Source organism: Sciurus carolinensis, chromosome 18 (genome assembly GCF_902686445.1).
Source record: "Sciurus carolinensis chromosome 18, mSciCar1.2, whole genome shotgun sequence".
Taxonomy (NCBI): Eukaryota; Metazoa; Chordata; class Mammalia; order Rodentia; family Sciuridae; genus Sciurus; species Sciurus carolinensis.
Genome location: NC_062230.1, coordinates 11,522,412 through 11,534,986, shown reverse-complemented (window position 1 = coordinate 11,534,986; position 12,575 = coordinate 11,522,412). Strand labels below are relative to the sequence as shown.

The window sequence follows — 12,575 nt, the reverse complement described above, 5'->3', positions numbered from 1 at the left end:
TCTAGATGGGATTCTATTTCTTTAGTTACAGCATGCAAGACTAGTTCAATGGAGCCAAAATATTAACCTGTTGTAAGTCACAACACAGAGTGAACCAACAAATATACAGATGAGTTTGGGTGGTTAAAGAAGAAACCCACTGGTTGTTTCAGCTATGAAAACAGTTCTCAAATAAATAGGCTCTTCTATGTGAGTACAAAGCTCAGGAGATTTAAAAACAACAAAAATAAACAATATGTAGGATATGCCTCTTGGCTTAGTCACAAAATTTTAACCTGGAGATTTGCCTCCAGATCTCAAGACTAAAGAATACAGACATGGGTCCAATCTGAGAAAAACTGACATGTTATTAAATAGTAAGTCTTTAGAAATTAGAACACAGTTTATGTGTCAATTGTCTTATTTCTCTCAGCAATGTTTGAAGTTTTCAGTGTAAAAATCTTGCACATCACTTGTTAGATTTATCCTGTATGTATTTCAGAAGTTTTTGTCACGTATGGAAGTGTGTGTGTGTGTGTGTGTGTGTGTGTGTGTGTGTGTTTACACATATATATATGTGACAATATATAGTTGACACTCAGTATCTCTGGGGGGAATGACCCTGAGATATCCCTACCCAACACAAAAATCCACAGATGCTCAAGTCTCTTATACAAAGAGCAAAGTGTTTGCATATCGTTCCATGTACTTTCTTTTTTTCTTTTTTTTTCTTCTTACAGACTGCATTTTGATTCACTGTATACAAATGGGGTACATCTTTTCATTTCTATGGTTGTGCATGATGTAGATTCATATCATTCGTGTAATCATACATGTACATAGGGTAATGATGTCTATCTCAATCCACCACCATGTACTTTTAAATCATTTCTAAATTACTTACAATACTTGATACAAAGTAAATGCTATGTAAATAAATAGTTGTTATATTATTTAGAGTATGACAAGAAAAATGTCTATACATATTCGGAATAGACACTTTCTTAAAAAAATTATTTTTCAACCTGGGCACCCTGTGAATACAGAGGGCCAGCTGTAACAATAATAAAATTTTAAATTTTTGCTAGTGTACAGAAATATAATTGATATTTATATACTGATCTTATATCTGATAACATTGCTAAACTCATCAGCAGCTTTTTACATGTATGACATTTCTGCATAGATTATCATCACACTTGCAAATAAAGAGAGCCGTATTTCTTTCTTTCGAATATGGTTAACTTATTTCTTTTTCTTACTGTATTGCACTGGCTACTAACTCCAGCTTGTGGTTTGTTGATTTGTGATTTAGTAGTTTTCAACATTTGGAAAAATTTTAGCATTATTTCATTGAGGATTTTTCCTCCCCATCCTTCCTTTAGGAATTCCAGTTACACATACAATACCATCTGAAGTTTTCTAGTAACTTGTTAATGCTCTTTCATTGTGGGTTTTTTATTATGCCTCTTATTTTAGATAGTTCTATTGCTAAATCCTTAAGTATATTAATATTTCCTTCTGCAATGACTAATCTCTGATAATCCTGTTCAATGTTTGCTTCACCTCAGATATATTATAGTTTTCATTTTTAGAAGTTTGATTTATGTCTTTTAAATATCTTTCATGTCTCTACTTAGATTATATGTGTGTTAGTCAGCTTTTTGTCACAGTGGCAAAACACCTGACATAAAAAAGTTAAAATGAGTGATTTATTTTGGCTCCTAGTTTCAGAGATTTTAGTCCATAGTCAGCTGGCTCCATTGCTCTGGGCCTGAAGTGAGGCAGAATATCTTGATGGAAGGGTGTGACAGAGGAACTCAGTTTATGACAGCCAGGAATGAGGGAGAGGGCCAGGGACCAGATACGGTACCCAAGGGCATGCCCCAACAACTGGGTTCTATCATTTCCACCATCTCCCTGTAGTCCACTCAGACTACAAATTCATCAATGGAGCAATCCACTGATGAGGTCAGTACCCTTATGATCTGATCACTTGTCAAAAGCCCTACCTCTGAGCACTGTTGCATTGGGAACCAAACATTTAACAATGAGCCTTTGGGGGACATTCCAGATCTAACTCTAACAATATAAAATAATCATGTGGTTTAATTGTCTTTCTCTAATTCTAATATCTGGCTCAGTCCAGCTTGGTTTCAATATATTAATTTTCCTCTTTTTTATAAGTCAGGCTTTCCTGTCTCTTTACAAGTCTGATAATCTTTGATTGGACTATAGACATTGTGAATTTTACCTTGTTGAGTACTGGATATTTTTGCATTTCCTATAAATATTTCCAAGTTTTGTTCTCTGATTCTGTAAAGATACTCAGAAGCAATGTGATCATTTGGGGTCTTGTTTCTTAGACTTGCTAGGCAGAACTGAAGGAATAATTTATTTAGGACTAATATTTCCCCTTCATAGACTCAAGACAATCTGTGTATTCTAGTCAATAGTCCCAAAAGTTTTGAAGCTTTTCAGTTTGGCTGGTGAGGACAGGCCCTCTATCCATTCCTGGGCATGCATGGGAGTTACTATCTCTACTCTTCTGAGGCATTCTTTCCTTGGCCTAGTCATAGCATAAATCTCTAGGATATATAAAGAACTCAAAAAACTTAACACCAAAAAAAATAATAATAATAATAACCCAATTAATAAATGGGCTAAGGAACTGCACAGACACTTCACAGAAGATATACAACTGATCAACAAATATATGAAAAAAATGTTCAACATCTCTAGAACTTAGAGAAATGCAAATCAAAACTACTCCAAGATTTCTTCTCACTCCAATTAGAATGGCAATTATTAAGAATATAAGCAACACTAAGTATTGGTGAGGATGTGGGGAAAAAGCTATACTCATACATTGCTGGGTGGGAATGCAAACTAGTGCAACCAATATGGAAAATAGTATGGAGATTTCTCAGAAAACATGGAATGAAACCACCATTTGACCCAGTTATCCCACTCCTCAGTTTATACCCAAAGGATTTAAAATCAACATACTACAGGGATGCAGACACATTAATGTTTATAACAGCTCAATTTACAATAAACTATGGACCCAACCCAGATGCCCTTCAATAGATGAATGGATAAAGAAAAAATGTAGCATATGTATATGGTGGAATATTACTCAGCTTTAAAGAAGAATGAAATTCTGGCATTTGCTGGTAAGTGGACGGAGTTAGAGAATATCATGCTAAGTGAAATAAGCCAAACCCAAAAAACCAAAGGCCAAAAATTAATGGTTTCTCTGATATGCAAAAGCTAATTCATAATTACGGGGGTGGGATAGGGAAGAACAGAGTTATTTTGTGTTAGGTAGAAGAGTGAAAGGAGGGAAAGGGGTATGGGGGAAGGAATGACAGTAGAGTGAAATAGACATTATTACCTCATGTACACGTACGACTGCATGACCAATGTGATCATGCAGTAGGTATAATCAGAAAAATAAGAGATTATATTCTATGTATGATCTATCAAAATGTATAAATGCATTCTACTGTCATGTACAACTAATTAGAATAAAATAAAAATATTTTTTAAAAAGTGATGATGAAAGATCTGCTGAATACTCAAGGCCTCCAGAATCCTTTTTTCATGCAGCTCCTTCTTTCTTATACCCAATCTTGGAAAATTTAACTGGCTCAATGTCTCCAAATCCTCAGATCTCTTTAACTTCACAAGTCTGCCACATTTCACCTGTATTCCCCTTTTTTGAGTCATGACCTGGAAATTCTTTCAAGGCAGCAAGATAAAGGCAATTCCAGGGCTCAACTTATTGTATTTCAGCTCTCAGAGATCACCATCCTTCATTGCCTGATATTCAGTGTCTCACAAACAATTCTTTCCTATCTATCGTTGAGCTTTATCATTGATTCACATAAATCTGATCCCTGTTAGTCTATCTTAGCCCAGGATGCTAGGCTTAATGGAGCCCAGAATAAGGGAGGAGTCAGCACCAGGATTAGACTGCATTTCTGAAGTAACCCTTCCAATTGAGTCACATATCCCATCCTACCAGACATTACCAGAGATATCTGTTGTGAACAAGGATACTGTGAGGAGTTTCTAGTAACCCTACAGAAGAGTTAAACACAGATCCTTAATGTTCTAGAACATGATCATGCCTTCTGCAACAGGGAACTACATGCACTGAAAAGCACTCCTAGTGAGCTTAGTATAAGCCAAGAGCCCAACCATGGGTATTAAGAAAACATGCTGAGAGAAAGCTTTTTAGTTTGAATCTATCCCAGTTGTTGATTCTTGCTTTTATTTCTTGTGCTATGGGAGTCCTGTTAAGGAAATCTGATCCTAAGCCAACAAGTTGAAGATTTGGACCTACTTTTTCTTCTATAAGATGCAAGGTCTCTGGTCTGATTCCGAGGTCCTTGATCCATTTTGAGTTGAGTTTTGTGTAGGGTGAGAGATAGGGGTTTAATTTCATTCTATTGCATATAGTTTTCCAGTTTTCCCAGCACCATTTGTTGAAGAGGCTATCTTTTCTCCATTGCATATTGTTGGAACCTTTGTCTAGTATGAGAAAATTGTATTTATTTGGGTTTGTGTCCATGTCCTCTATTCTGTACCATTGATCTACCTGTCTATTTTGGTACCAATACCATGCCGTTTTTGTTACTATTGCTTTGTAGTAGAGTTGAAGATCTGGTATTGCAATACCCCCTGCTTCGCTCTTGCTACTGAGGATTGCTTTAGCTATTCTAGGTTTTTTATTCTTCCAGATGAATTTCATAATTGCTTGCTCTATTTCTGCAAGGTACATCATTGGGATTTTAATTGGAATTGCATTGAATCTGAAAAGCTTTCTCTCAGCAAAGGAAATTATCAGAAATGTGAAGAGAGAGCCTACAGAGTGGGAGAATATCTTTGCCAACCATACCTCAGATAGAGCGCTAATTTCCAGAATCTATAAAGAACTCAAAAAACTCTACACGAAGAATACAAATAATCCAATCAACAAATGGGCTAAGGAAATGAACAGACACTTCACAGAAGAAGATGTACAAGTAATCACCAGATATATGAAAAAATGTTCAACATCCCTAGTAATAAGGGAAATGCAAATCAAAACTACCCTAAGATTTCATCTCACCCCAATTAGAATGGCGATTATCAAGAATACAAGCAACAATAGGTGTTGGCGAGGATGTGGTGAAAAAGGAACACTCATACATTGCTGGTGGGGCTGCAAATTAGTACAGCCACTCTGGAAAGCAGTGTGGAGATTCCTCAGAAAGCTTGGAATGGAAACACCATTTGACCCAGCTATCCCACTCCTTGGCCTATACCCAAAGGACTTAAAATCAGCATACTACAGAGATACAGCCACATCAATGTTCATTGCTGCTCAATTCACCATAGCCAGATTGTGGAACCAACCTAGATGCCCTTCAGTTGATGAATGGATAAAGAAACTGTGGCATATTTATACAATGGAATATTACTCCGCAATGAAGAATGATAAAATTATGGCATTTGTAGGCAAATGGTCGAAATTGGAGAATATCATGCTAAGTGAGATAAGCCAATCTCAAAAAACTAAAGGACGAATGATCTCGCTGATAAGCGGATGAGGACATATAATGGGGGGTGGGACGGGCTAGCATTAGGTTTAGGGTTAGGTTTAGAGTTAGGCTAAGGAGAGCGGTAAGAATGAAGGAAAGAAGGACTGTGTAGAGGGAAAAGAGGGGTGGGAGGGGTGGGAGGGGTGGGGGGGAGGGGAAAAATAAAATAAACATCATTACCCTATGTAAACGTAAAAAAAATAAAAAAAATAAAAAAACAAATAAAAAAAAAAAAAGAAAACATGCAACTGAAGGTAACTGTTATAAGGGAATTATTATCAAAGCCAGGTAATCCTAAGAGTAAGGCTACTTTCTCAACTACACTCAGGCCTCACCAGTTGATGGGGCAGTTATACTGGGCCTGGGTTTATATGATGTCACCTCAATGCCGAAAATGGAGATGCCACAACCATAGTCTGTCTTACAGGTAGACAAAAGGAACACAGTGAAGGAATATCCTCTCAAGAAGGGAGAAGGGTAGGCAGTACTCTTGGTTCTTATCTTTAGACAGGGAGATTTGAAAAAGGAATGGCTTGAAAATTGATAAAAAAAGAAACCTGAGCAACAGTGAATGCTTAGCTGACGGGGAAGAGGCCTAGGAGGAGAAAGAAGGGAAAAGAAATAGTCACTTGTCAATAGACCAATGGAGATGGATATAAAATATGGATATTTTAATAACACTAGAGAGTTTCCACTTTCAATAAGGTATTCAACAATCCACCAGACAGGATGACTCAAGTGTGGAAGTAATCTAGATTTCCTCATACCACTGAAGTATTACATGATCAAATTAACAACACTGGCAAGGCCTGAGGACATGAAGGAGTGCAAGAGAACTGACTCCTCCTTATCAAAGCTGACCTGGCATTTGTTAGATGCCAAACCTGACAATAGTACAGACGCATGTTGAGTCCTCATTATAGCACTGTTCTCTAAATGATCACTTGACTACATGATTGTATCTGCCCCTTCCAACATGGTATCAAACTTGGTATCTGTTCTGGATATGGGTCTGCTTTCCGAGCTTACTGACTCAGCCAAAACCACCATCTGGGGACGTACACAACATTCAATCTATAAGCCTGGCAGCCCCAGATGCCAGGCACTGCCCCAGATGCGGAACTATTTCACTTACAGGAGGAGGTGCGAAAAGAGATGCTTGACGAGGGGACCCAATAGTCACACTATTTATAACATCGACTGGAAATAGTCATGCTATAAGAACATGGAATTTGGAATAACACTGTGTAGTGTTTTACACCATTCTCCAAGATATATGTGTTGAACCAGTGACCATAACTAAGGGATCAAGATCTAAATGGTCTTATTCCAGGGACCTATTTGTGTTTTCCCACATGAAGCTCTTTTCTATCAGAGATATTGGTTCTTAAGGGCAAGTGCTTCCTACAGGCCATAAAGCAAAAAACAAGAGAACCTTAATCTAAAATTCACCCTGGTCCACTTTGTCTTCTGCATGCCAGGAGAACTCCAAGAAATTAGTTACTACTTTTACTTTTTTTTTTGGGTGAGGGTGGTGAAGTACCAAGGATTGAACTCAGGGGACTCAACCACTGAGCCATATCTCCAGCCCTATTTTGTACTTTATTTAGAGACAGGGTCTCACTGAGTTGCTTAGTACCTCACTTTTGCTGAGGCTGGCCTTGAACTCAAGATCCTTCTGTGTCAACCTCCAGAGCTGCTAAGAATACAGGTGTGTGCCACCACACCTAGCTAGTTACTACTTTTATAGAGGCAACTAACCTGATTACCTAAGAAACAGGGTTGGTGCCAAATGGTATAAAAGAGGAGGGAATTCACTGAAGTCTCCCTTATAGCTCACAAGATCATCTGCAATGACAACATCCATGGCCCCAAAAAAGCAAGGCAACTAAAAGCAGAGGTAAAGGTTAGATCAAGCTACCAGAAAGCACCTCAGATCAACTGGAGTTCTGGATGGCAGATAGGTATACCTAGAATGGGATAGGGATAAAAGAGAAATATAGGATTGAATAGAGTCTTAAGACTTGCACAAATAAGAAAAATAGCTTGTTATCCTAACTCTCTTAAAAGAGGTCCTTGTAGAAACTGTAGCTAATTATCTCTTGGAGGACATTCTTTGATGCCCTTAATAGTAGGTACAGGTGACCCGAGGGGTTCAAAAACAGACTCAATGCTATACTTCTGGCTCTACCTTTAGCCTGAGCCACTGCTGTGGTCAGCAGTTCCATGTAGTCTGGAGTGGCTTAATGCCAGTGCAACTGGCAGCAGAAGTGTCTCCACCATGCCTCATGTTTCCTGGGGATTCTCTGGCACCACATCTAGAATGTTTAATTGAGTACTAATGCTTGAACTAATTAGAAATTAAGGCCAGTGACCATAGGGCCAATATTTATCTATCAAATATGGAAGTTGATAAACATTTTCCACAGTCATGCATAAGGGTGAACATTTCTGAGATGCATTTCATAAGGCTCCAGAGAAGTTCCAAGTGAGACTGGGCTTCAGCCACTTACAGTGACCCCCAGGTTGATAATACATGCCTTTGTGGGGTTTCCTCCTTGTTTCTTTGCCCTGTCCACATTAGCTTGAATGTTAATCTGCATTCATTTGATTACATGTATTTTTATGTAGATCATGATCTGGCTCAAAACTCTCCTGTGGAATACTTATTTTCATACTACTAACTTGTGATTTTTGTGGGACTCTAATATGTCCTCATGCCTAGAAAGGAGAATTCCTCCCCATTATTCACCTAATGTTTTACAATTTGTTGATTTTCTTTTATGCTTATATTTCTAGATGTACTTGAGAACAATTTCCTCAAACTACCCACCAAAAAATCTCATTGGCATTTTTTATTAAAATATCCTATTGATAGTAGGTTTAATAAGAGACCCACTGATAACAGGTTAAACTTCTACAATAATTTCACAGGAAGCAGCATTTTTACAATGCCTTAGTTTCCTATCCTGGATCCTCTTTTCTATCTCTCAGGGAGGCTCTGTGTGACTTTTCTTCATGTTGGTTCTATTCATTTCTTATAAAAGTTATTCCCAGGCATTTAATAATTTTTATTGATATTGTGAATTTTTTGCCTTTTTATAAACATAAGAAAAATAACTTTCCTTTTAATCATATTCTTACTGGAAATTTCTATTGTTGGAGTATCATAGAATTGAAAGAGAGAGGGGTCTCATAAGAAAATTGTAAGATACGTAGCAGTTTAGAGTATCCAATTATTTCTCTTTATAACAACTAATATTGTGCTGACATTAAGGAATTCTTTGCACATGCATACACAAGTACACACATTAAATATAAGCATGACATATTTTTTTCCAAAGTATAAAATAATTTACAGTAAATGTTTTCTAGAAAAAATAGATGCAAATCTACCTAAGACACTCATACAACCTTGACTTAACTATTGAAACTACTATCAATTTGCCGGTGTCACTTGTGCTTAAATTCAGAGTATCCACATGAAACATTTGAAATGCACTGAAACAGCAAAGAAAGTGCTATTTTTAATCGAAGCTGGAAAAGGTGAAATTATTTACTTGCTGTTTTTAAGATTAGCATTGTCATAACTAACACCAGGGAAAGAATAATAGGGTCTCACCTTCAGGTAAGAAACAAGTACCATTTTCATAAAGAATCCACATTTTCCAATTTGAGGGTTAGAAAGGTCTCACAAAGGTTAATACATGAATGTACTTATATATGAAAGTTGAAGGTGCTTATTAGAAGAAAGTAGATAAAAGAGTCATTGGAAAAAATAGCATAAGATTTTTGGACAGGTTTTATATCTTGAAAAAATTATGACAAAATATGATGGTTTTTTGATAACCTGTCTGAGTACCTGAAGCCCTCAGTGAATGGAATGTAATTCATCACATCTACCCCAAACCATTCTTCCTCCAGAATCATCCATTTCTTTCTATCAAGTTTCCAGTGCAACGTAGTGAAGTAGTTGCCTCATTTCAATGGCCTATACATAATAAGTCACTCCCTCATTCTTGCTCAATACAGCCAACAGAGATTGTCTTGTGGTAGCCTATCAAGGCTTTTTTCAAATGAACCAGCAAATTTGCAAGTGAAAGGAGGAATGCAGAACAAAACAAAACACCTCAAGAATTTTGAAGTCAACACCAAAACTCTTGTATCATAAGTTTAAGAATTTGCATGAAACAGTGGCATACTTGTTCGTTTTGTGATTTCAAAATAAAACTGTTACACAACTGTTTTAAATACATGCAGTAGAATGCAAATAATATTATGATTTGACTTCTGTCTTATCCATTTTTACTGAAAGGAAGCCTAATAGATAGAACTTCAAAATTGTTCTTTTTCAATCTTGCACCCTTAAGGTGTAGTCCCACAGGAAGACACCTAATGGACCTGTGCACCCTTCCTCTGTGAAGTGGGAGAAATTATTAAACAGGGATAGGAAAAGACAACTAGCAAGGAGGCTGTACAAAAGGCATGTTCTTAGACAACCTAGTTCCAGACAATATATATAAGGAAACTGAAGATCTAGACCAAAAATTTTCTATTCCACTATCCATGACATATACCCAACTTTGAGAACCACTGGTACACACTGTCTACATCACTACTTTTCTTTCTTTCTTTCTTTTTGTGGTGTTGGGGATTGAACCCAGCTGTGCTCTACCACTGACTACATTCTCAGTCCTTTTATTTTGAGACAGGATCTCACTAAATTGTCCAGGCTGTCTTTGAACAATCCTCCCTGCCTCAGCCTCCTGAGTCACTGGGATTACAGGCCTAGGCCCCAGAGCCCAGTCACAGCACTAATTCTTTTTTATTAGGAAGAACAATCTGGGTTCTTTTGAAACATTATTGCTTTCTTCCTAGGGCACATACATTTTGCATTTAATTTTCATGAGAATCCTGTGATGGGTGTTTTATTATACCCATTTTACAGATGAGGAAAATAAGAACAAAATGGTTAACTTCTCCAAAATCACAGAGATAGTAAATTGAGTCGCAAGTACTTCAACTCAAATCACTTACTGTTCAAATCCACTACTTACACATGGTTCTCATTTCTAAGTTTTCCATTTTAATTTTTGCTTTTATTCCCCTACTAACAATCAAGTCCCATAATGTCACATAATAATACTGTAGAATGTTGACTAGATTAATTAGAGGATTACTTGTGAGCCAGAAAATATACTGTTTTATATACATTAGAATCTTCCAATGCTTACAAAAATCCAAGGGAGGTGTGATTGGCCCCATCTTGCAGATCCTTACAGTAGAAGCACAGCTGGCCTGCCCAAGGTCACAATGCTAATGCTAACAGGTCACAATGCTAATGCTAACAGGGAGGAGTGGAGCTGGGATTCTAACCTAGAGATAATTAAGTTCAAGACAAATGAACTTAAAATTATGCTAAATTGTTCCCCCCAAAGCAGATAATATTTTTTAAAAAAGGTATACCTAATACTTTAAGAGGAGATCACAAATTCAAATGTCTTTAAAGAGTGAGCAGACCATGGAAACAATCAAATCAAGTGTGAGGTGATAAGGAACAGCCGCCGGAGGGCCATGCCAAAAACAAGTTATGAGCTAGTACCACACAGTCATTGCTCCTGTGCTGGGCTGCAGCCCAGGGTGGCCTGTCCTCCGACTGGTGTAGGGAGAAGGAAAGCTAGCAGGGGTTTCACAGGAACACTCACTACTGGCAATCAATAAAGAGTGTGTGTGTGTGTTGAAAACACATTCTGGACAGGCCACCAGAGTACATCCTCTGAAGTAGATGAGGGCCAGGCTGTTCCCTGGGTTCAGTAGCCTGCCCCGCCTCCCCCACCCCATAGAGTTCATTACTCCTTAGCCCACTTAGGAGAGCATGGCATTGCTGACTTCTGTTTCCATTACAGCCTCTTGGGTTCTGTGGGCACCACCAGCTCTCTGTCCTACTCAGAGCTGCATCAGCAGCCTAACAACCTCTGTAGAGATATGGGGCTGAAACAGCAAAGGCCAGGAGCTCTCAAGTCCTGTGAGGAGAAACTGAGCCTCAAAAGGCAGTGCTGGGCTGCTTCCTGGATGGAGTAGCACTTCAGACTTATCCTCATCTCCAGCTCTGCCCCTTGACCTCTTACCCCACGTGCTGCTCCTTCCTTCCCCATGATTCCATCCTTTCCTATCCCAACTCAAAAATACAGCTAGGAATGTTTTTGTTGACTGCTCAGAGTTCCAGAGAACTACCAAACTAAAAGTTTCTATTTAAACATGTATAGCCTGTTAAATAGAAATAATACTTTTGGGTAGAGGTATAGTCACAAAAAAGTAAATTTGTCATGTTAAAGCATTATGTGAATTCTCTGCAACTGCACTATATTTTGACTAACAGTTTCGCTAACAGGCTTACTTTTACAAATATAATGACAGACTTCTATAAGAAAATACAATCTATATCAAAATAGTAAATCCCATTCTAATTATGTGTTCAAATCTAGTCCTCTAATCCTTAATGCATTAGAAATCCAAGCCAAAATTTTTACCCCTTATGCTATTATGACCCATAAAGCAAGTATTCTAAACACAGAAATCTGAAATGGAATCTTATTTGCAATCAATCAATTACTTATATTCGCTGCTGTAGGTGGTGAGCTCACTGTCATTGTGCATCCACTTGAATTCCAAAGGCCAGCTCCCTTCTGCAAGGCAAGTGAGGACAAGGCGATTCCCTTCCAGGTGCATCTGCGGTAGGCCTGGCTCTGTTTTAAAATATGGTGCAACATCATCTGAGATTTAAAAAGAGCGGGGGAGAGAAAGAAGAACACTGAATAAACATGAAAATAACATGAATCCAATTAATAAAATACTTAAGTAAACAAAATTTAACCCTAAGTTTTCAACTCTGTGAATCTGCCAACAAAATAGACACAGGTGCATTAAAGTGGGTTGGAAATCATAATTGAGAGCTTGAATATGTATATATATTTTCATATATTTTTTCCAAAAGTTCTAATCATT

The 12,575-nt window shown here is 37.6% G+C and overlaps 1 protein-coding gene across 1 annotated transcript in view; it reads right to left on the bottom strand.

Moving 5' to 3' along the window:
• Positions 1–12,575, bottom strand: part of Sdk1 (sidekick cell adhesion molecule 1) — an 881,670-nt gene that overhangs the window by 515,930 nt on the left and 353,165 nt on the right. The window contains exon 2 of the mRNA XM_047533731.1: positions 12,184–12,343. Coding sequence (XP_047389687.1) covers positions 12,184–12,343 — 160 coding nt within the window. The remainder of the gene's footprint in view (positions 1–12,183; positions 12,344–12,575) is intronic.